We start from the raw sequence: 21,468 nt of genomic DNA on the forward strand, positions 1-21,468 counted from the left end.
TCAAATTGAACAGGGCATCCAAAACACATTTCTGTCTAAGATTAACTCTGGGAATTCGAGGATCTCGCCAGATCATTGGATCTATAAATACCATGCCGGTTACACAACAGATCAAAACCGTCCCAAGATCATTGTGGGGAATGTGGCCTCGGAACATGCAACTGCAACTTGGAGAAAAGAGAAAGTTTTGGCAAACTAGGCAAAGCTAGAGCCCCGGTGTCCGAGAACAGCCCGGGCGTTGTCCCGTGACTCCCGGCAGTGCACAAGGCTGGCCCGTGGGGGCAGGGCCAGCGGCATCTGCCTGCTGATTGCCAGGTCACCGAGGATCCTCCGCTCCAGGGCAGATGCAGACAGAACACAGACAGAACACAGACGGGAAGAGATGGAGATGGCAATGCCAAAACAAGAGCAGGCCCAGGGAAAGGGCCGCTCGTGAAGGAATCAACTGGGAGGTACCCAGAGTGGAGAAGCCACACCACGGGCCACACGCAGCCTCTCTCCCGGAAACAGCAGGGAAGGAGGAGGAGAAGGGAAGGAAGATGGAGGAGTGACAGGCAATGTCAGGGCTGGGGAGGGTGGGAGGAGGAAGAAGGGGGATGCCAGGAGGTCGGGGGAGACTAAGAGAACGTGAATGAATGAAGAGGAGGGAGGAGATGAGAGAGGACAGGAAGTAGGAAAGAGAGCGGAGATGGGGGCTGGAGCAATAGCACAGCGGGTAGGGCGTTTGCCTTGCACGAGGCCGACCCGGGTTCGATTCCCAGCATCCCGTATGGTCCCCTGAGCATTGCCAGGGGTGATTCCTGGATGCAGAGCCAGAAGTAACCCCTGTGCATCGCCGGGTGTGATTCAAAAAGCAAAAAAAAAGAGAGAGCGGAGACGGAAGAGAAGGTGAAGATGGGAAGGAGGGAGGAAGAAGAGTGGAGAGAGAAGGGAAAGAGGAAGCTATGGAAACAATGGCCAAAGGATAGGACAGCGGGAGGGGAGGCATGTCCCTAGTCCCAGCAGAGCACAGAGTCAGGAGTCAGCCCTGAGCACTGCCAGGTGTGACCCTGGACTTCTCTAGAAGCTGCCCTTAGGTGGCTGGGCGCTGGGCACCTTCTCACTGAGCCATTGGTAAAGTGGGTTTCCAATCAGATAGTTTATAAGGGCAGTGCTTCTTTAATCCACTTAAGTAATTAATGGCTTTTTATGGGTTTGGGCCATACTGGGTGTTGCTCAGGGGTTACAACTGGTGCTGCACTCAGGCATCATTTCTGGCGGTGCTTGGGGACCATATGGGATGTTGGGAATCAAATCCAGGTCCGCCATGTGCAAGGCAACCACTGTACCTGCTGTACTGTCTCTTTGGCCCCTCTTTAATCTGATTTAAATTCAGAATACTTAGTTCTTTCCAAAGTTTTTTATTACAAACGTGTGATATATAGAAAAACCTAAGTAGATGAATTTTCCTCTTAGGTTTTGCTGTCTTTGAATTTTAACTTTGAATTCTATTTGTGATAATTTCACCAGTAGGGGATGCCCAGAGAATTTCCCCCAACATTCTGGAGTCTTCTGGGTCGCTCTTATGACGAATTTTCACATCATGCCAAAAGTATTTTCACGTAATACTAAAAGCTAACCTAATTGTTATCTTGAGACAAAACAAAATTCTAAGTTTCAAAAGATATATATGGGGGCTGGAGCAATAGCACAGCGGGTAGGGCATTTGCCTTGCACGCGGCCGACCCGGGTTCGATTCCCAGCATCCCATATGGTCCCCTGAGCACCGCCAAGAGTAATTTCTGAGTGCATGAGCCTGGAGTAACCCCTCTGCATCGCCGGGTGTGACCCAAAAAGCAAAAACAAAACAAAACAAGATATATATGAATGTTTGCTTCCACAGCAGTTTTTATTATATACGTATCCATAAAAGTCCTGGGGGCAGGGGTGAGGGCTCGCCAAGCCGTGCTCAGGGGCTGCTTCTGGTCCTGTGCTCAGGAGTGACCCCCGTGATTCCCGGGGGGGCTGTTACTGGTACTTGGGATTGACCAGGTATTGGGATACAAGGCAAATGCCTGATACCCGGCCCAAGAAAAGCCTCTTCCTATGAGGAAACATAGGAACCAGGGGCCCTGCCCTGGACCCTTGAAGAAACCTATGTGGCTGGGGGGCCTGCCACAGCCTTCCTACCTGCTCCCTTCATAGGCCCATTTTCACGGAAGCTCGCCCAGAAAGCTGGCCTGGCTCTGCTGTGCTCTCTGCAGCATCCACGGGGTGGGGGTGGATGGTGCTTACGCCCCTGCTGCAGGAGGTCTGGCCCCAAGCCCACCCCGCTGTACCCACACAGACCTCTGGCGGCAGAATGGACATGGGGCTGCCCCCGGAGCCCCCTCCTTTGTGCACTGACTGTTGCGTTACCACAGTGTCTGATGGAGGACTCAGATGTCAAGTGCCCGCGGCCATTCCAGGCAGTGATGCGGACCCTCTGCGAGTGTAAGGAGGCAGCCAGCCGTGCCCTGTGCAGGTGAGGCCCGGGGATCCGGGGGGCTGGGGGCCGGAGGGCTTGCCCAGCGCTCACCGTGCTGGCCGACAGGTTCGGGATGCAGCCGTGCCCCATCTGCCTGAGGGACGCACAGGAGCCCGTGTGCCTGCCCTGCGACCACGTGTACTGCAAGTCATGCATCCAGTCGTGGCTGGCCACTGAGAACCAGTACTGCCCTCTCTGTCTCACTGCCCTGCCGGACAAGTTCACACTCCAGGTGTCCCCCCAGCAAAGGTAAGGCCCCGCCCTCAGTGAGCGCCTCCCCTGGGCTCCGTGTTCTGAAATGGGGACCCGGGCTTGATCCCATTGCTGCATGGTCCCCTGAGCACTGAGCCAGGAGTAGCCCCTGAGCATGAGCAGCTCTGGGTGGAGGCAGGGGGGAGAGGGCATGACCGTCCCCTGGCTTGGGGTCGGGCGTGCTGGCGTATCTGGACACGGGTACCTTTGTCATTGCGTGGGGACGCGACCGAGGGCCAGGTGTGCGAGTCCCGAGTGCCCGCAGCTGGCACAGGTCGCGGTGTTACCGGGTTCCCACAGGGAAGCCATCAGCAAGCACGCCTGCTTCCGGGACCTGTGCACCAGCTTCTTCCTGGACCTGGTGTCAGCCGTGTGCTTCCGGGACAACACGCCGCCACACGCTGAGGTGGTACAGGCGCTGCTATTGCTGCTCTTCACGGAGAAGCCGCAGCCCCGAGACCAGTCCCAGCGTAAGTGGCCTCCCCTTGTGGTCGTGCTGGGCTCCACGCGCCGGGTGCCCGCCTGACCCACCATCCTGTCCACCCCAGGGCGCCGCCGGCACACCAAAGCTCTGTCCCCGTTCGACGACGTGGTAGACAAGAGTCCTGTCATCCGCTCAGTACTCCTGAAGCTGCTCCTGAAGTACAGGTGCCTGCAGTCCGCCTGCCGCCCAGTGCTGGGCCTGCTTCCGGGGCAGTGTGAGAGGGAGAGGGGAGGGGCGCAGGCTCTTTGGGTGGGACCCAGGCACCTCTCAGCGTCACCACCTCAGAAGCCCTTTCGCCCTCCTGGCGCTTGGATCTCCAATTCTGTGCACCCAAAGGGTGGCGCTGAAGCCAGGTGGTCGGGCTGGAGCCTTAGGACAATGGGGAGGGCAGGTGCCTCACTTGCGGCCGACCTGGGTTTCATCCCCAACATCCCATAGGGTCCCCCGAGCACCACCAGGAGAGATTCCTGAGTGCAGAGCCAGGAGTAAACCCTGAGCATCGCTGGGTGTGACCCAGAAAATCAAAGACAAGAGCAAAGTTGGGTGGTCTCAGCCGACTCCAGTTTACTAATGCCTGTGGATGGGCCTGGGCACAGGGGCCCCTTCCGCTGTGCCTACACCCATGCCTACCCACAGGCCCAAGACCAGATGCCAGGCAGGAAATGCTGCTTTTGGAAACGAGCTTCGTTAGTGAGGGTTTGGGTCATGGGTCCCCCACAGGGCCCCAGACTCCTGATGATTGCTGGGACTGGACAGCCCGTCCACCTGCCCTGGCCCCAAGCAGGCTTTACAGCATCACAAGGCACCAGAAACACCTGCCATTGTTTCCCAGGACCGGGCTCGGCACCAGAGTGCTATGTTGGCAAAGCAGATCTGAGGGCAGGCAGGATGCCGACAGGGACAGGCCTCTGAAGTTCCTGAGACCCATCCTTCCAACCAGACGAAGGGTCATGGCAGGCCTAGTGTCCCTCCAGTGGGTTCCCTCAGTTATTCCAAAAGCCAGTCAGCTGTTTCTCCCTCTTACACCCCCACCAACACGAGAGCACTTTCTCCATCTGAAAAATCATTCATGTCAGTAAAAGTTCTTCAGAGTTCTCAGTAATTTCTAGCAGAGAAAGGAGCTCTAGAAACCCAAAAGTTTGTGACTAATGCTCTGAAATGTGGAATATTATCTCCCCATACTAAGGTATTTCCACTAAAAATTCACATTACAAACCAAGTATGTGCATATACGTATGGTATGTTTATATAGGAATGGAGGAAGACCGAGATGGACCAATGGGTGGGTGATGCATGGGTAGGTGTGGATGGATCATAGATGATGGTGAGTGGTGGATGGATTATGAATGGATGGTGGATGGATGGATGATTGGATAGACGGATGGTGGGCGGATGGCAGATGGGTGGATGATGGATGGATGGATGATTGGTGGATGGATGGATACTTTTCGTGTTGTTAAGATGCGTTTCCAGGGGGCTAGACGATAGCACAGTGGGTAGGGTGTTTGCCTTGCACGCAGCCGACCCGGGTTCGATTCCCAGCATCCCATATGGTCCCCCGAGCACTGCCAGGAGTAATTGCTGAGTGCATCAGCATAACCCCTGTGCATCACCGGGTGTGACCCAAAAAGAAAAAAAAAAAGATGCGTTTCCAGGTCTGAGCCCTACTCTTTCTTCCTGTAGCTTTCATGAAGTAAAAGCGTACCTTCAAGATTACTTGTCCATGCTGGAGAATGGAGCATTTATCATGGAAGACAAGACCGAGCTGTACATCCTGTTCAGTAACTGCCTGGAGGTAAGCTGGCCAAGCCCAGCCTCAGGCACGTTCAGACGAGCAGGAGCAAACATCCACTGCTCCCGTGGGGCACCCAGGTCTACTCCAGATCGCCCAGGAAGTGAGGGGCGCACACAGCACCTCCCTTGGCCAGGAGCCCTTCCTGCAGGGGGAGGCTGGAGCCCCTTAGTTTCCATTCTCATCATGCTTCTGTCATTTCCCAAATGTGGGTCCAGCCTGAGGGCGTGGCCCGCTCTGTCCTTGAAAGGAGTGAGTTTCCTGGGAGTCACACTCCTGGTACAGGATGGGCTTCCTCCTTCCTTGATGCTCCTGGGCCCCCTGAGTGGTCTGGGTGCCCACTGCAGACTCAGCCCTCTCCCCGGCATCTGTCCCCAGGACTCCCTGCATGAGAAGACCAGCGCCCTGTCCCCGGTCGACGCCACCAAGCACCTGCAGGAGGAGACGCGTTTCCTTCAGAGCCACAAGGGTGGCGGGGCCACGTGGGCGGCATCGGTGGAGGGACTGCAGGAGCTGGCGCGCCTGCGCCTGTGTCTGGACCAGGCGGCCGAGCTGCTGGTAGAGCTGCAGGCAGGCACAGGTGCGCCCCCTCCCTGGCAGGGTGCAGGGTCAGCCATGGCCCCCAACGTCCGCTGGGACCAACCTGCCACCCCTCCGCCCCCAGCCGTGCCCGATGAGCAAGGCAAGCGCCAGTTCCTGCAGCAGGCCGCCCAGTTCTGCCAGCGCATCGGGAACGACTGGCTCCGCGTGTACCTGGTGCGCAGACTCGCCAGCCAGCACGGCCTGGAGACGACGCAGCACCTGACTGCACACTGCCCCATTGCCCAGTGGGTGCTGCCCGCGGGCATCCAGGCTCAGCAGGTCTGCAGGGAGAGAGGAAGGGCTGTCCCGCGCTGCCAGCTGCCCTGTGGAGACTGAACCATGCTCTGGGCCCACAGAGGGACCAGCTGTGCCCCGTGGACGGCTTCCTGGTGTACGGCGAGGACTACAAGGCCGTTCGGGAGACTGTGGGCAAGAGCGTGCTGGACGGGGAGCTACAGGCCGTGACAGCAGCACTGAAGGTGAGCGGGGGCAACCCTAGAGCTGGGGCTGGCCTGGAAACCCCCGCTGTCTACAGTGTCACCCAGGCCCGGCCTGTGTGCACAGGAGGCATCCGGCTTCTGAAATCAGTCCTTCCAGTGTCCCCTCAGGACGGGGTTCGTGTCCTCGACTGACCTCGGGCCTAGGACTGCGGGTCACCAGAGCTCGTGCTGAGCCTCCTGAGGACCGAGTTCTGTTCCCCCTGACCTGTGCCGGGAGGTCCCTCGAACCATGGCTGGGGTGGTCCTGCGGGCGAGATCTGGGCATGGGGGACAGGGCTGATCCCTGCCGCATGGGGCCGTGTCTGCCCCTGCTCACTCTGAGTGCTGAGCGGGCCCCTCGCCACTGCCCCGCAGGCCAGCAAGAAGGCCAGGCCCTTGCAGGCCACCCACCTGCTCCTGGCGCTCTTCAGAGAGGTCAGCGCCCCACACGCAGCCCGCAGCGCCGCCCACCAGCCCGAGCTCCAGGTGGGTCACACCCAGGCTCTGCTCTCCCGGGCGGGCGCATGGGGACAACCTAGCCCTGAGCCTGCCTGGAAGCCTGCCACCTTCTCGCGGGAGGAACCACGTCCCGGCTCTCCCACCCAGTGCTCGCAGAACCAGGTCCCGAGGGCCACTGCAGGAGGTGTCTTGCACTCTCAATGTCCAGCTGGTGCCGGGTGGGGAACACGGCCCTGAACCGGAGAGGCTTCCTGCAGTGGGGACACCACGGCCCGGGAGGGGAGCGGGATGTGCCCTAAGCCCGTCTCTGCTCTGACTCGCTGCCCCCTCCTGATGGTCAGCCGTGCCAGCATGTGGACAAATTCATCCAAGACAGTAAGGTCCTGTCTGCTCCCGCCCTCAAACATTTCGCCACCTCCCTGGTGACCCACACCCTCCCACTGCTGTCGGCCGGCCTGGAGGGGAGCGTGGTAGACATGGCCGTGCATGCTGCTGTCGTGCTGCTCTGTGGACAGAGCCCAGAGTTGGAGCCGCTGAGGAATCTGGCCTTCGCTCCGGCCACCATGGCGGTAAGCGCTGCCTCTGGATGCGCGGCCCCTCTCGGCCCCTCCCGTGGGGGTTGCGCGCCAGCTCAGCCCCTCGCTGCCTTTCCAGGAGGCGTTTCTCCCCACCATGCCCGAGGACCTGATGACGCAGGCCCGGCACTGGCCGGGTCTGGAGATGGTGCACTGGTACGGTGAGTGCCCACACCAGCTCCACAACGCCCTGTGCAGTCTCCGAGGCCCCAAGTGCCCAAGGAGATGGCAGGAAGCCTGGACAGTGGGAGGCACTGGCCGAGAGCCTGGGCAAGTCCACACTGCCCGTGCCCGCTGGGCTCGCAGACAGATTGCTGCAGGGAGGCCGTGGTCACCGTCCTTGTCCTTGTCAGCTGGAACCACTTGTACTGGAAGGTTCCTGGATTTGATCAAATTGAAAGCTGCAGCCACAGATGGTTTTGGGGGGACCCTGTTTGACTCTGCCAACAAGTTCCCAGCGGAGGGGTTGTGCTGGGTCCCTGAGACATGGTGGCAGCCAGTGTCTCCTCTTGTTCTTTCAGAGTGCCCCAACGGCCACCCGTGCTCCATTGGGGAGGTGAGTGTCACAACTGGGCTGTGGGTCTGGGGCTCAGCAGACATTCCACTGGGTGCACAGGTGGGAAGCCCAGAGACAGCCCCCTTTCCTTAGAGGAAAACATGGCCTCCACAATCAGTAACATGTGTGCGGGGGGGGGGGGGCGTGTATGCTGTGACATGCGTGCTATGTCATGACGTGTGTGCTGTGACATAAATGTGGGGACGTGTCGGTGCCTTGGTGCACATTATGGGGATCTGTGTGCAATGGTGCACATGTGTGGGTACATGCATATGCCATAACATGTGTCCGGGGACATGTGCTGTTGTGATGTGTGCAGGGACATATGTAGGTCATGTGTGGGAGGACATGTGAGTGTTGTGATGTGAGGGGGGCACATGTGTGTATGTGCGGAATGTGTATGCTGTGAAGTGTATGTGTGGAGAATGTGTGATGGATGATGTGTGTGGGAACATGTGTGCAGGGATATGTGTGTACTGTGACATGCAGAGGAGATGTGTGCACATGAGGACGTGTGTGCGGGAACATGTGGGGAAGTACATGAGAACATGTGCGTGCCGGGACATGGATGCACAGGAACTTATATGTGCTATGATGGGTGCATACCAGGACGTGTGTGTGGGGACTTATACATGTATGAACACATGCATGTGGGGACCTGTGATGTGCTGTGATGTGTTCATGATGTGATGTGTAAAGGGATATGTGTATGTCATATGTGCACGTGGGGATTGTGTATACAGGGACTGTACACATGAGGTCATGTGCATGCGGGACAGTGCATGTGGGGGCATGTGTGTGTAGGACTGTGCATGTGGGGCTGTGTGTGTAGAGCCATGTATATGGGACCACATGTAGGGGGGATTGAGGAGCGGGGCCATGTGTGTGTGCGGCCTTGTGTGCGAGGGCCATGTGTGAGTGGCTGGGGGGGGGCGTGTGTGGGGCCGTGTGCATGCGGGGGCCATGTGTGTGTGCGGGCCGTATGTGTGGGCCATGTGTATGGGGCATGTGGCCCGTGCACCCCCACAGCTGTGCCCCTCCCGCAGTGCGGCATGCCCATGGAGGAGAGCTTCTGTGTGGACTGCCGAGCTCCCATCGGAGGTCGAGGTCACAGGCCCCGGGAGGGCTTCCACAAAATCACGTGCGTAGGATTGTGGGAGGGTGGGCGGAACCCGTCCAGTCCTTGCTCTGACTCTCTCAGGACCCCCCGGTGATCAGATGCTCCCACTTGTGCTGGGGTCGCTAGAGCACAACCACGGGCCCAGGAGCCCCAGACTGGGCATTTGTCCACCTTTACAGTGGTCACGTCCCTGGAGTTCACGCTCCATTGGGGCCTGCTGGGCTTTGCAAGCCCCTCGCAGCCCCCACGTGCTGGCTCTGAGGTCCCCTCTCTGCCCAGGAGGTGGCCTCTCTCACAGAAGGTGCCCATGGCTCGTGTTGGGACACAGGCCCTTCACAGCCTCCGGCGGGCACCCCAAGCCCTGTCACATGGAGGGACCCTGGCTTTGGGAAATAAGTGTGCACCTGCCACGTCCACCACCTGCTACAGTCCCCGTGTGGCCACTGAGGCGGGGCAGTCCCCCTGTCACCCCTTCCCACTTCTCCTGGAGCAGTATGGGCACCGGGCATATGAAGGGAAGACTCTGGAAATCTAGGGAGCCAGGAGCTGTTCAGCTGCTCCCCACAGTGAGTGGCTGTTCCCACTCATGTCCCCTGCAGAGACAATATAGACAGGACGCAGACGGGCCACGTGCTGGGAGAGCCGCTGCCCCAAGACCAGCCCGTCGTGTCTGACCGGGAGCTGCCCCCGGGGCCCTTCCTGCTTCTCCGCCTACTCACGCACTTGGCCTTGCTGCTGGGTGCCACCCACAGCCCCCAGGTGAGCCCCGCCCCCAGTATCCCCCACCTGAGTAGGAAGGTACTCAGTGGCCCTAGTCACGTGAACAGTTTTCAGGGACATTTGCACAGTCCTGTGTCCGGGGACAGGGGTGCACAGTGACCCCATCTGGTCCATCCTGCCGTGTCCAGGGCTGTGGACAGCTGGCCACTCCTGTAAGACTGTTCGCTGTTGTTCTCTTGACCGCCTTTGCTCCCCTGCACCCTCCCTTCTCACTCGGATGTCAGAGGCGGCATTGGGGGTCCCCCTTCCCACGCTCTGCCTCCATAGGCAGCTCTCAGCTCCTTCACCCTCATCTCTACCCTGTGCCTTGCCTCCCGCCCCCAGGATGTGGGACGCCTCATCAAGCCGCCCGTCAGGGACCCCGTGGGTTTCCTGAAGCGGCATCTGCAGAGTGACCTGGAGCAGCTGGTGAAGATGCTGGGCAGGACCAAGGACGAATCAGCCAACACCATGCACCTGGCACTGCGCTGCCTCCTCCAAGTGCCCAGCAGGGACCAAAGTAAGGAGGGCACAGGGTGCAGATTCTTGGAGGAGGCATGTCTGGGTGGAGGGGCGGGGTTCTGGGTGGAGGGGTGGGATCTCAGGCAGAGGGGCGAGGTCTGGAGCAGAGCAGTGGGGCCTGGGGGTAGGCCCGACAGGCTGGGGTGTCACTGGTAGCTGCAAAAACCATTTGAAGATGTACATTAGGAACTGCAGTGATAGCAGAGCGGGGAGGGCGCTTGCCTTGCCCATGGCCCACCTGGGTTTGGTCCCTGGCACTCTGTATAATCCCCTGAGCTTCACCTGAGCACAGAGTGAGGAGTCAGCCCTGAGCACTGCAGGGTGTGGTCACCCCAAGAAAGAGAAAGCTACATGTGGGAGATCCTAGGTCAGTCGGCCCTGGATACCACAGAAAACACGGAACCGGAGACTCGCAGCACACGTCTGCATTCCCCGGTGGTGGGGCTCAGCTCACACACCCATTTCTTTCTCCAGACCCCCACCATGCTGCTGCCCAGCTGCACTCCAGAGAAGCGAGGAACCTCTGGGAGAAGCGTGTGGGCCGCCTGCTGCTTGCGGAACTGGAGGTGAGTGCGGGCAGGCGGCCAGCGGGCCCTGGCTGAGGGTGAGGCAGGTTGCACCCTCCCATGGTCCCGACCTCTCCTCTCCATGTCACGTTATTGAGCCCCTGGAGGGGGCCTGGGGCACAGCGGCAGGGAGCGGGTGGGCAGGAAAAGTGGCCAGAGTAGCAGGCTGGGGGTCAAGCCCCGATGGCAGCGGTCTCACCCCGCCCGGCCCCCTTGCAGCACCTGGACCAGTCCCTCCTGGCGCTCAATGAGCTCATCAGCCGGGATGAGCGCATCAGCTCCAGCCCCGTGGCCAAGATCGTGTTTGGGGACCCAGCGACCTTCCTGCCACATCTGCCGCGGGACAGCGGGCTGCACTGCTCCCGCATGTGGCGCTGCAGGAGGAGGCCGGGCGTGGCACACCTGCGGCACCTGCTGGAGCAGAAGAACGCCCGGGAGAGCGTGCCTGTGCTCTCCCACTTCCTCCAGCATGTGAGGCCCCTTCCCCCTGGGCAGGCCCCCTCCTTGGACCCCATCATTAGAAACCCCAGTTAGACCCCCACTGTAGATCCCTGGACTAGATCCCCATTAGATCCCCGTATTAGATCCCCATTAGATTCCCCGTTAGATCCACATTAGAACCCCACATTAGATCCCTACTTTAGACCCCCACATTTGATCCCCATTTGGTCCCCACTTTAGATCCCCACATTCAATCACCATTAGATCCCCACACTAGACCCCCCACTCTAGATAACCACATTAGATCCCTGCATTAGATCCCCACTTTAGATCTCCACATTCACCTTCGATCCCCATTAGATCCCCTATTAGGTCCCCACCGGCCCCTGTTAGATCCCCACATTCAATCCCATTGCCGGGCCGTGTGACGCAGACTCACTCCAGGGAGACAGGGAGGGCGGCAGGACCACTGGAATCTGTGACGAGTGGGGTCTGGAGGTGCCTCATATTCGGCTCCTGTGTCTGTTTGTCTCGCGCTTTGCTTGCTGGGGGGTGGGGAATCTGGGGTGCCCAAGGGTGGGACAGGCTGCTCCTGGACACGTGACCAGAGTCCACCCAGCATTTCCTGAACTGTGGTGTGTGATTTGGCCAGGGAGTCCAGAAAGCCACATTCTTTTCTTTTTGGTTTTTGGGCCGCACCTAGCTCTGCTCAGGGCTGGGGCTACCTCCCGCAGAGCCTGTGCCAGCCACTGTCTCTTCCACACTGAGAGACTCGGTTTCTGCCTTTTGCCCCATCAGATGCGCCCTTCCGCAGTAGACTTTTGGTTGGTTCTGATCTGGGGGCCACACCAGACGGTGCTCAGGGCCCTGCGCCAGCAGCTGAGCTCCCCGGCTTGTAGTCCTATTCTTAAATGGGCATCAGAGCCCGCACCCAGGGCCATCGCCCCATTGCAATGGGATGGTTCTCCTGTGTGGACTGGGATTTGCTGTTCGGGAGAAAGGATGTGACACCTCTGTTGTTCTGCTCATGAAGGACTTGGGCCTGTGCCCTAGATGACGCCTGGGTCTAGGCGTTCAGAACCACAGCCAGGAGCACTATTTGGGTCAGTAAAGGCGTTCTGGGGGGGTCTCTCCACTCCAGGAAGCAGAGCTGAGACTGTTGAAATTTCTGCCCGAGATTTTGGCCTTGCAGAAAAGTCTGGTGAAACAGTTCCAGAATGTTTCAGAAGTGCAGTACCGCACCATGGACGATTTCATCAACAGTCAGAAGTCAGGTGTGGGTCTAGACGCAGAAAAGCCAGTACTTAGGACTGTGGACACCTGGCGGGACACACACATTCACACACACATACACATTCAATACACACACATACACACACTCATAAACACTACACTCACATTCACACGCTCACACACACACGCACACATTCATACACACATACTCCCATTCACACATGTTCACACACATGTACTCACATTTACTCATACACGCACAAATACATGCACACACTCACATTCATACACATACACACGTATATACATATTTCCACATACCTGTTCACACACACACATGCTCACACATACACTCATATTCACACATGGACAGCATTTCCGCCCAGCTGCTCTGACCGCAGCCTCTAGGACACATGGTGGCCGTGGGAAAGCTTAGCCGTTTGCCCGGTGGGTGACTGGTATGGCCACAGGGTTCTGACTGAGTTCTCTTCGGCAGAGGGGCTGAAGCAGCAATTCCGAGACCAAGTCGGTGTCTTCCTGTCCACGTGGAACAAACTGAGACGGTCCCTGCAGACCAACGGTACCTGCCGGCTGCCTCTGCCATGGACACCACAAGCTGGGCCTTGGGCAAACGGCAGGGGCGGGGACCATTAGCAGTCTCACGGTCCCCGCTGGGGGTGTGGATCAGTGACTAGCGGGGATGAGCAGGTGCTGTTGGCCCATGAGGTGGATACCACATTCCGGGGGAACTGGAGTCCCTGCGGGTGGCACTCACTGCCTGCTGTCCGCAGGGGAGATCAAGCTGCCCACCCAGTATTGCATTGAGGACCTGGACCTGAAGTCGCCATTTGAGATCCTTCTGCCGCGACGCCGGGGCCTGGGCCTCTGCTCCACGGCCCTGGCCAGCTACCTCATTGCTCTGCACAACGCCGCAGTCTACAAGATGGACACGGTGTCCCAGGACGCCAGCAGGTATGTGCACCCGAACACCAGCCACAGCCCCCCGCCCCCCTGCCTCTCAGGAGCTCCCTCCCCGGGCCCCACTGCCCCTGACCCGGGCGCTGCACGGTGCCTTCTTGTTCCCTAGCTACACTGTGGACGCCTCGGAGGTCAGCGACCTGCACGTCATCAGCTATGAGCTAGAGCGCGACCTGCACCCACTGATCCTCTCGTGCTGCCAGTACAGCGTGGAGCAGGGCGCCGAGGCGCTGCTGGATGTGGACCTGGACAAGCTGCAGCGCCAGCTGCTCACCCGCTTCCTCCAGGGAAAGCCCAGGGTCACACTCAAGGTAGGGGGGCGGGGCGGGGCCAGCCAGCCCTCCCCACCCACACTCTGGCCTCTTGGCCTTCCACACCCTCAGCCTCCCTAGCTCACCCCCACTCCAGGGACCCCACCTGTTGCCCAGGCTCTGGAGCTCAGGCACCCTGGGCACCTGGATGCAACCCCTTATATCCTGTGTCTGCCTCCCCCACTCCCAGCCCTACTTTCTCCTGACCCTGTCCCATCCCCTCCTGTCCCCCCACCCCGTCCTATCTCCCACCCCACCCCTCCACCCTGTCTGCTCCCTGGCACCTCATCAGTGGGGTGGATGTGTACAGGTGGCTGACCCCTCCCCAGCTCCTGGGTGGTGGGCAGGTGCCCAGGGCGGGCTCTGGGTCGTGGGGGCCAGAGTATCGCCCTCCCCCCACAGGGGCTCCCCACGCTGGTGTGCAGGCAGGACTGGAACTATGAGCACCTCTTCAGGGCCATCAGGAGCAAGATGGCCCAGGTGAGCCTCTGAGGTGCTCTTAGCCAGCGGCTCGAGTGTTCCTCTCCAGGGCTTGTGCACGTGGTGCACGTTTGCGTGCTCTGTATGTGTATGTGCATGTGTCTGTGTACCTGCTATGTGCATGTGAGTCTGCATGTGAGCATGCATCTGTGTGTGCATGTGTGCGTGTCTGTGCATGACATGGGTGTGTTGGTGTATTGGTGTTGTGTGTCCTGGAGCACTGGGGGCTGGAAGCCGGGAGCCATGGGCAGGCTGTGAGCTGGCAGGGGTCGGGTGAGGGCTGCGGGAGGCCAGCAGGGACCAGGCATCTGTCCCCACAGAGTCCCCTGGGGCATGCAGCCAGGGACGCCATTGGTGGGCAGCTGCTGTCCTACAGCGACGCCTGTGAGGCCCTGTCGGTGGTTGAGGTCACCCTGGGCTTCCTGAGCACGAGCAGCAGTGACCCTGACATGCCCCTGAGCACGTATGTCCATGACCTACTGCGCATGAGGGACCAGACCCCACAGGTGCTAGAGGTGAGTCCTGCCTGCCCCCCCAGGACCCACTCAGAGCCTACCAGGCAGGTGGGGCAGGGCACGGGACCCCTCGGCAGGTGGGGCAGGGCCGGGGGACCCCTCAGCATCCTGCTGCCCACAGGCCCTAGCCAGATGCCAGCTCCGTCACGCAGTCGCCCTCTGGCAATTCCTGTCAGCTCACAGGTCGGAGCAGCTGCTGCGCCTGCGCAGGGTGAGAAGGGACCCTGACCCGTCTCCCCCTGCTCCTGCTGACCCGTCTCCCCCAGATCCCGCTGACCCGTCCCCCCCACCCTGCTCCTGCTGACCCATCCCCCTGCCCTGCTCCCGCTGACCTGTGTGTGTGTGTGTCCCGGCCCATCCCCTTCAGGAGCCCTTCGGGGACATCAGCCCTGAGTACAGGGAGGAGCTGAGCCCTGGGAACAGCAAACTCCTCCAGGCCTTCCTGAACCGTGCCAGCCTTGATGCCTTCCTGCTGGAGCTGCACCACATGATCGTCCTCAAGCTGAAGGCCCCTGAGTGGACACCAAACTGGAGGTATAGGCCACGCCCCATTGTGCCAACCCACCCACGCCCCACCCCCTGCCCTGACTGACTGGTCTCAGGCGCCTGTGTGGCTCTTCCTTGTGGCCCTTCCCGGCAGGCTTGCCCCTTCCTGCCCTGAACAGGGAGGCTGGGAGGCTGCTGACCTCCATGGAGGGGCTCCCAGCCACCCCTTTGCAAGCTGCTTTCTCCCACATGGGCCCCAGCATGGCCCTGGCGTCTGCTCCCGAGCACGTGTCACGTGTCTCTGAGCGCTTTGCTCTTTGTGGGGCCGGTCGCCTTTGGGGGTGCTCAGTGCCCCCGTGGGGCACAGCAGATGCGCTCTGGAAGCCCGAGCCCCCAAGGGCCTGGGGGGTGAGGGAGCAGGTGTTTCCTGCTGCCCTCACCCTCCTGCCTGCCCCTCCCCAGCCTGCGCGAGACTCTGGCAAGCTACCTGGACCCCCAGGAGAGCGAGGTGCTACCCGAGCTGGAAGCCCAGTTCCCCGAGGACATCCCGCTGTCCAGCTGTGTGGCCGTGTGGAAGGCGGCCGCCAAGCTCAAGTGGAACCGTCAGGCCAGGTAGCGAGTGGGTGGCCAGCATGGAGGCAGGCTATGGACACGCTCCCCTCAGGTACCCTGTGCCACGGGAGCCAGCATTTCACACCATTCTGGAAGACAGGCCCAAGCCAGGCCCGCAAGGCGCCCCTCTCTCCTGCCGCTCCCCAGAGCCCATGCTGTCAGCAGATCCCACAGCGCCTTCGGGGGCAGTGGCAGGACCTGGCCCCAGCCCCTCCCGACTCGCTGCTGACCCCGGGCTCAGGGCTGTGGCCTGCCCTACTCCTGGCCCGGCCACACTGCAGTGGGGATGTGGTCCTGGCATCGCTGGGGGTCTTTCGGTAGCCACGTGCGCCCGGTGGGGTCTGCGCTCCGGGGTCTGCGGAGCTTGTCCTTCCTGTGCGACTCCGGGAGATAGCCTGTGGCATTCGGGAAGAGGGACAAGCCTGGCCCTCCTGGCTTCTCTCCTTGAACTTCTTGTCTCCAGCGGCCTGGAAGCGGGGGTCTGGCCCTAAGTGCCCGTTCTGGAGAGCCTGGCCAGGTGGGTCAGACCCCAGGGGCGAGTGACAGAAATGGCTGCAGGCCAAGCACCCCCACATTCTCATCCAGGGTCCCTGCCCTGTGTCCACTGCAGAGGCCAGGCCAAGCACCCCCACATTCTCATCCAGGGTCCCTGCCCTGTGTCCACTGCAGAGGCACCCTGCTACACTGACCTCAGCCGCTCAGGGGCGCAGGGTGCTGTGCCACTCCCCAGCTTGCCTCCAAGCCGTTACCTCAACCTGGAGTGCCTCCGGGCCTCGGGTCCTGCCTGTATCGGGCTAGGGGGCCAAGCCTTTCCTGAAGCCTTTTCTCGGGGCGTGGAAGCCTCATCATTCCTGTCTGAATAAACTTGACATTGCACTGCAGGAGCCTGTCCTGATTTGGGAGGTGCTGGGGGCGAGCTGGGCTTCGCGTGTGAGCATCCCTGGTCCACTGTCTGCAGAACCCCGAGCCAAGCCGGAAGAAGCCCCCAGCACTGCTGGGTCCGCCCACAGACATAAATAATAGCGTCACACAGATGCCTTTTCTCTGGGGGGGGGTGGTCTCAGGGCCCCAGTGGAGCGAGAGCCAGGAGGGCCAGAATTTTTGTAACAGCCAGCAGCTTCCAGCAGGTAAGCCCCACTTGGGGAGGGACACTGCAGCTCAGCCTGCGGCAGGGAGCCCCAAAATCTGCTGGGGAGCTGGGATGCAGGGTGTGGCTCTGGCCTCCACGTGGTCGCTGTCCCGCGGTGCCACCAGGAGGGTAGGGCTCCCTGAGTGTCTCCCTAGTGCTGGGGACCCAGTGGTGAGTGCAGTGGGAGCAGGTGGGCATGGGGCTCGCAGCATGGGCTAGCTGAGACCCCAGCGGGAGGGAGGAGGGGGGGGCGGTCCTTCAGCAGCTCTCCCGAGAAGCATTTCCTGGGGCCACTAAGGGGCAGTGGGCAGACAGGCGTGTCCCCGCAGAGGAGTGGGGTGGCCTGGGAACCGCCAGCTTCCCTAAATTTCCACCGTGTTCTCAGATCCCCTCAAGACCCCAGCCCCGGCCTCTCTCCCCAGGCCGACAAAGCCCAGATTGCAGGTCTTGGGCACGCTGCCCTCACGTGTCCCTTCTGGGGATGGAGGGTCTCGGTGGGCCTCGTGAGACAGGGACGCTCCCAGGGGTCCAACCTGGCTCCCCGTGCAGACCAGCAGAGGGGGCACAGGCCAGAACCTCTCCAGGCCGCCCCATGCTGGGTCCGGGGGGCTGCGGCCCCGGCGGGAGGGAGGGTTGAGCGGGAAGGGCCAGCGGGGCGGGCTCTGCCTTGCACGCCGGGACCCGGGTTCGATCCCCGCATCCCGCACGGGAGGAGCACCGCCGCGAGCCAGCCCGGAGCGTCGCCGGGGGTGGCCCACAGCCGGAAGCAAACAACGAAAGAGTTCCGGGGTCTGTTCCTCGCGCCGGACCCAGCCGGACCCAGGGCAGGCACGGCGCTAGCACGAGCGCCGCCGGCACGAACGCGAACCTCGCCGGAAGTGACGCACGCGTCGCCGGAAGTGACGCGCGGTGCCGGAAGCGGTCCGGGCGCCATGGCCGAGGCAGCGGAGCGGCCCCCGGAGGAGACGCTGTCGCGCTGGGCGCGGTAACGGGGGCGGGGGACGGGGGGCGGGGGCGGGGCCCGCCGCCGGGCCGCCCGCCTCACCGCTGCCTCCGCAGGGAGCAGGCCCGGCTGCGCGCGCTCGTGCTGCGCGGCGACACCGAGCCGTGGCAGCGGGGGCCCGGCTTCCCGGGGCTGCAGCGCGTCGGTGGCGTGGACGTGTCCTTCGCGGGCGACGGCGACCCCCGCGCCTGCGCCTGCCTGGTGGTGCTCAGCTACCCCGAGCTGGAGGTGACCGCGGCGCCCGGACCCTCCCTGCCCCTCCCTGCCGCTCCCGGAGGGGCCCCGCGGCCGTCCCCGCTGCCGGTGACCTCCCTGTGTGCTGGCAGGTGCTGTTCGAGGACCAGAGCGTGGTCAGCCTGACGGCACCCTACGTGCCCGGCTTCCTGGGCTTCCGCGAGGCGCCCTTCCTGGCCCAGGCGGTGCAGCGGCTGCGGACCCGGGCGCCCCACCTCATGCCCCAGGCAGGTCCCTTGCCCACCGCTGCCCACGCCCGGCCCGGCGCCCCCAGGCGCGTCCGCTGAGCCCTTCTCGGTGTCGCTTCCAGGTCCTCCTCGTGGACGGCAATGGGGTGCTCCACCACCGAGGTAGTGCCCCCGGCCGCACTGACCGCCCCCTGCTGCCCGCTGCCCGCCGGCACCCCAGCTCCTCGGGCTAGCCCCGCCTTGCTTCCCCTGAGCCCGGCCGGGCCATCCTCGGCGCTGCCTGCCGGACTGACCACTGCCAGGCGCTCCGGCCTGGACCCGACCCTTCCTCTGTGCCCTCCCGGTGCCCTGCTCCTCCTGAGCAGGCGGTGACAGGTGTGCCCCGTGGCCTGGGAAACCCTGCACACCGCAGGAAACTGTGCAGCCTCCACCCAGAGGCCAGAGTTCAGTGTCACGTGTGTGTTGGGCACAGCATCTGTGGCAGGCCAGTCCTGCGCCGGTTCCGGTCACTGTCGGGTGGGCCATTCTAGCAGGAAGGCCGGCACGTTGGGGTCTGAGATAGGGGCATGGCAGGTCAGCAGGAGAGGGCATGGACGGGCCCAGAAAGGCAGGGGAAAGAGGGGGAAGAAGCAGATGGTGATAAATCTGACAATCTGACACCTGTCAAGGGGATGAGTAGGGACACGCCCCTCGGACATGCCCATCGACGCCCCTCTGGGACATACCCCTTGCCTTTGGTCCTGATCAGGCATGACCCCTGGGAGGGGTCAGAGCCAGGCCCACCTCTGCTGAACAGTCCTGCCCGCAGCTCAGGCCTGTCCACTTGTGCCCAGTTGCCCCCTCTGCCCTGCAGGCTTTGGGGTGGCCTGCCACCTTGGTGTCCTCACAGACCTGCCCTGCGTCGGGGTGGCCAAGAAGCTCCTGCAGGTGGATGGGCTGGAGAACGATGCTGAGCACAAGGAGAAGGTGGGCGCGCCCCTGTGTGTCCCCCGCAGCCTCGGTGCCCTTCAGCCCCTGGTCTGACTGTGCAGGGACCCGTGACACCCGGCCCCGATCTCCTCTCTGCAGCTCGGGGTCCCTCGGGCCCAGAAACGCAGCTTCTGACACCTCCTTTTCCAGATCAGACTCCTGCAGGCGCCTGGGGACTGCTTCCCCCTCGCCGGTGCCTCTGGGACTGTCCTGGGCATGGTGAGTGCCAGCAGCCGGCTCCCACAGACACAGGCTTGCACACGTGCGTGTGTATATGTACTCACACACACCCGCTCAGACATTTACACACGCACATCCACTCACATTTGTACACACACCTGCTCAAACATTTACACACATTTGCACATCTCACACACACACCTGCTGTCCCATTTACACACGCTCGTCCACTCACATTTGCACACCTGCTCACACGTTTGCACATGCTCACACACGCTCACACGCTCTACAACCCCCCATTCGTGCCCCCCCATCACTCAGATGATGTCGCGGGGGCTTGATCCTGCACCTGCTCCCGCCTGCTCCCCTCCCTGTGCAGGCCCTGAGGACCCATGCGCTCAGCACCAAGCCCCTGTACGTGTCCGTGGGTCACCGGATCAGCCTGGAGACGGCCGTGCGCCTCACGCTCAGCTGCTGCAGGTTCAAGAACCCAGAGCCCGTGCGCCAGGTGGGCCCCTGCGGGCAGCAGCCAAGTACCACTGAGGCCACTCAGGAGCGGGCAGATCCTGTAGCCCAGGGCGCCCGTCGCCCCCAAGCGAGGGCCCAGGGCAGCGCTCAGGGGACAGCCAGCTGGCTAGGAAGAGCCGCGGGCTCACCTGGCTGCCAGTGCTGGGGGCCCCAGGACCACTTCCCTGCGGCCAGGCTGCCCAGGGGCCACCGCAGCCGCTGCTGTGTTGATTGGCCGCCAGGGGGCGCTCCGGGGCCAGGAACGCTGCTGTGGGCGTCCTGGCGGCCTCCCTGTCCCCGCCAAAGGGCTGGCGGGAGGGTCTGCAGCAGACCCTCCTGACTGTGACCAGAGCCCCTGCCTGTTCCCTGCCCCCGGGGCTCCTGGCTCCCCGCCCTGCCCAGGCGCAACAGAAGTTTCCAGACACTCTTGGGTGGGAGTGGGAGTACCCCACACGCCCACAGCAGCTGGGGGGCTGCACCACTCACAGGCCCCTCCCCCAGGCTGACATCCGCTCCAGGGAGCATCTCCGCACGATGGTGGACCCCGCGCCCCTCCGCAGCAGGTGAGCGCCTCCTCCGGCTCCAAGGCTGCTCCCAGTGGGCCCCTGAGTGGGCAGCCCCGGGTGGGACTGGCGCGTCCAGCCCCCCAGAGTGGGGGCAGGTGTGGCCGGGGGCTGACCGGGCCCTGCCCTCTCCTTTCACAGGAGCCCACGGGCACCATCGCCACCGTCCTGTCCCCAGGGAGGCGTGGAGGAGCCAGGGGGAAGAAGCAGCCGCCCCACCACGCCCCTCCCCTGCTGCTAGAATACAGCCTCACTGCTGGGCTTCGTGGCTTTGGCTCATGTCTACCCCGCTGCGCCCCCTCCAACAGCCGCCTCCTCCGCACTTGGGCAGGCAGCCCCACGTCCAGGCCTAGTCTCACCCTCACCACCCTGACCACTCCTGCAGGAACACGGGTGTCCCCCTCGCCCCTGGTAGCTGCCCCTAGCTCTCCCCAGTGGCTCACGAGCAACTGCAGGAAGGACCCCCCCACCCCCAGAATCCAGCCTCCCCTGCTCCTGCCGCTCCTGGTCCCCCACTTTGCCATGGATCCCAGGGCTGGGGCACAAGTGCCCCGCTGCATCCCCAGCCTGGTGTCGGGGTGCGGGTCCCCCGTGGGCCCAGGCAGGAGCCCTCTGGCGTGTCTGTGTCCAGGAACTGCTGCTTGTGCCCGGGCAGGACAGGGGCCAGGAAGCAGGGCTGGCTGGGGTCAGCTGCCCACAGGCTGACCCATCCCCAAAGCTACCACTGCCCTCCAGGCCGCCGCCCGGGCTCCTCCCACCTCTCCCTTCCTGCAGCCCGTCAGGGACTGACCACCCTGTGGTCCTGCCTCACACTGGCCTCTCCCCAGAATGGGGGGCCGGGGGCCCAGCCCTGACTGAGGGAAAGACCTGCAGTGCCCAAGAGGTGGGGTGACGGAGGCCAGGGCTGACGGCAGGGATGAGGGTCCCCATCGCCCCCCCGGGGTGCAAGCTGGCCGGGCCCCTGCTGCTCACGCCTGTCTCGGCTGC

The 21,468-nt window shown here is 62.2% G+C and overlaps 2 protein-coding genes across 2 annotated transcripts in view; both read left to right on the plus strand.

Annotated features, from left to right (window-relative positions):
* The window catches only part of RNF213 (ring finger protein 213), a 50,100-nt gene extending 33,784 nt beyond the window's left edge, over positions 1-16,316 (plus strand). The window contains exons 42-67 of the mRNA XM_056115370.1: positions 2,403-2,503; positions 2,573-2,755; positions 3,059-3,228; positions 3,307-3,406; positions 4,926-5,037; positions 5,413-5,614; positions 5,699-5,895; positions 5,973-6,095; positions 6,471-6,581; positions 6,896-7,123; positions 7,209-7,290; positions 7,651-7,685; positions 8,732-8,826; positions 9,405-9,564; positions 9,910-10,084; positions 10,561-10,652; positions 10,872-11,123; positions 12,235-12,367; positions 12,823-12,906; positions 13,118-13,298; positions 13,414-13,615; positions 14,018-14,095; positions 14,416-14,610; positions 14,732-14,821; positions 14,978-15,144; positions 15,559-16,316. Of these exons, the coding sequence (XP_055971345.1) occupies positions 2,403-2,503; positions 2,573-2,755; positions 3,059-3,228; positions 3,307-3,406; positions 4,926-5,037; positions 5,413-5,614; positions 5,699-5,895; positions 5,973-6,095; positions 6,471-6,581; positions 6,896-7,123; positions 7,209-7,290; positions 7,651-7,685; positions 8,732-8,826; positions 9,405-9,564; positions 9,910-10,084; positions 10,561-10,652; positions 10,872-11,123; positions 12,235-12,367; positions 12,823-12,906; positions 13,118-13,298; positions 13,414-13,615; positions 14,018-14,095; positions 14,416-14,610; positions 14,732-14,821; positions 14,978-15,144; positions 15,559-15,712 (3,702 nt within the window). The 3' untranslated portion in view covers positions 15,713-16,316. The remainder of the gene's footprint in view (positions 1-2,402; positions 2,504-2,572; positions 2,756-3,058; positions 3,229-3,306; positions 3,407-4,925; positions 5,038-5,412; positions 5,615-5,698; positions 5,896-5,972; positions 6,096-6,470; positions 6,582-6,895; positions 7,124-7,208; positions 7,291-7,650; positions 7,686-8,731; positions 8,827-9,404; positions 9,565-9,909; positions 10,085-10,560; positions 10,653-10,871; positions 11,124-12,234; positions 12,368-12,822; positions 12,907-13,117; positions 13,299-13,413; positions 13,616-14,017; positions 14,096-14,415; positions 14,611-14,731; positions 14,822-14,977; positions 15,145-15,558) is intronic.
* A 1,439-nt stretch (positions 16,317-17,755) lies between these two features.
* On the plus strand, positions 17,756-20,730 carry ENDOV (endonuclease V). Its single transcript, XM_056115812.1, has 9 exons — positions 17,756-17,822; positions 17,897-18,068; positions 18,167-18,301; positions 18,385-18,424; positions 19,116-19,228; positions 19,382-19,450; positions 19,791-19,919; positions 20,420-20,481; positions 20,623-20,730. The coding sequence occupies exons 1-9, from the start codon at positions 17,770-17,772 to the stop codon at positions 20,720-20,722; spliced, it is 873 nt and encodes a 290-aa protein (XP_055971787.1). The 5' UTR covers positions 17,756-17,769; the 3' UTR covers positions 20,723-20,730.
* Positions 20,731-21,468: the final 738 nt, after the last annotated feature.

Source organism: Sorex fumeus, unplaced genomic scaffold (assembly GCF_029834395.1).
Source record: "Sorex fumeus unplaced genomic scaffold, SorFum_2.1 ptg000029l, whole genome shotgun sequence".
Taxonomy (NCBI): domain Eukaryota; kingdom Metazoa; phylum Chordata; class Mammalia; order Eulipotyphla; family Soricidae; genus Sorex; species Sorex fumeus.

Bases quoted from the DNA above. Each gene is read 5' to 3' on its own strand.
- ENDOV (XM_056115812.1), top strand. From the start codon at position 17,770: ATGGCCGAGGCAGCGGAGCGGCCCCCGGAGGAGACGCTGTCGCGCTGG. The intron at 18,069-18,166 runs GTGACCGCGGCG...GTGTGCTGGCAG, and splicing joins TCAGCTACCCCGAGCTGGAG to GTGCTGTTCGAGGACCAGAG. The intron at 20,482-20,622 runs GTGAGCGCCTCC...CTCCTTTCACAG, and splicing joins CCCGCGCCCCTCCGCAGCAG to GAGCCCACGGGCACCATCGC.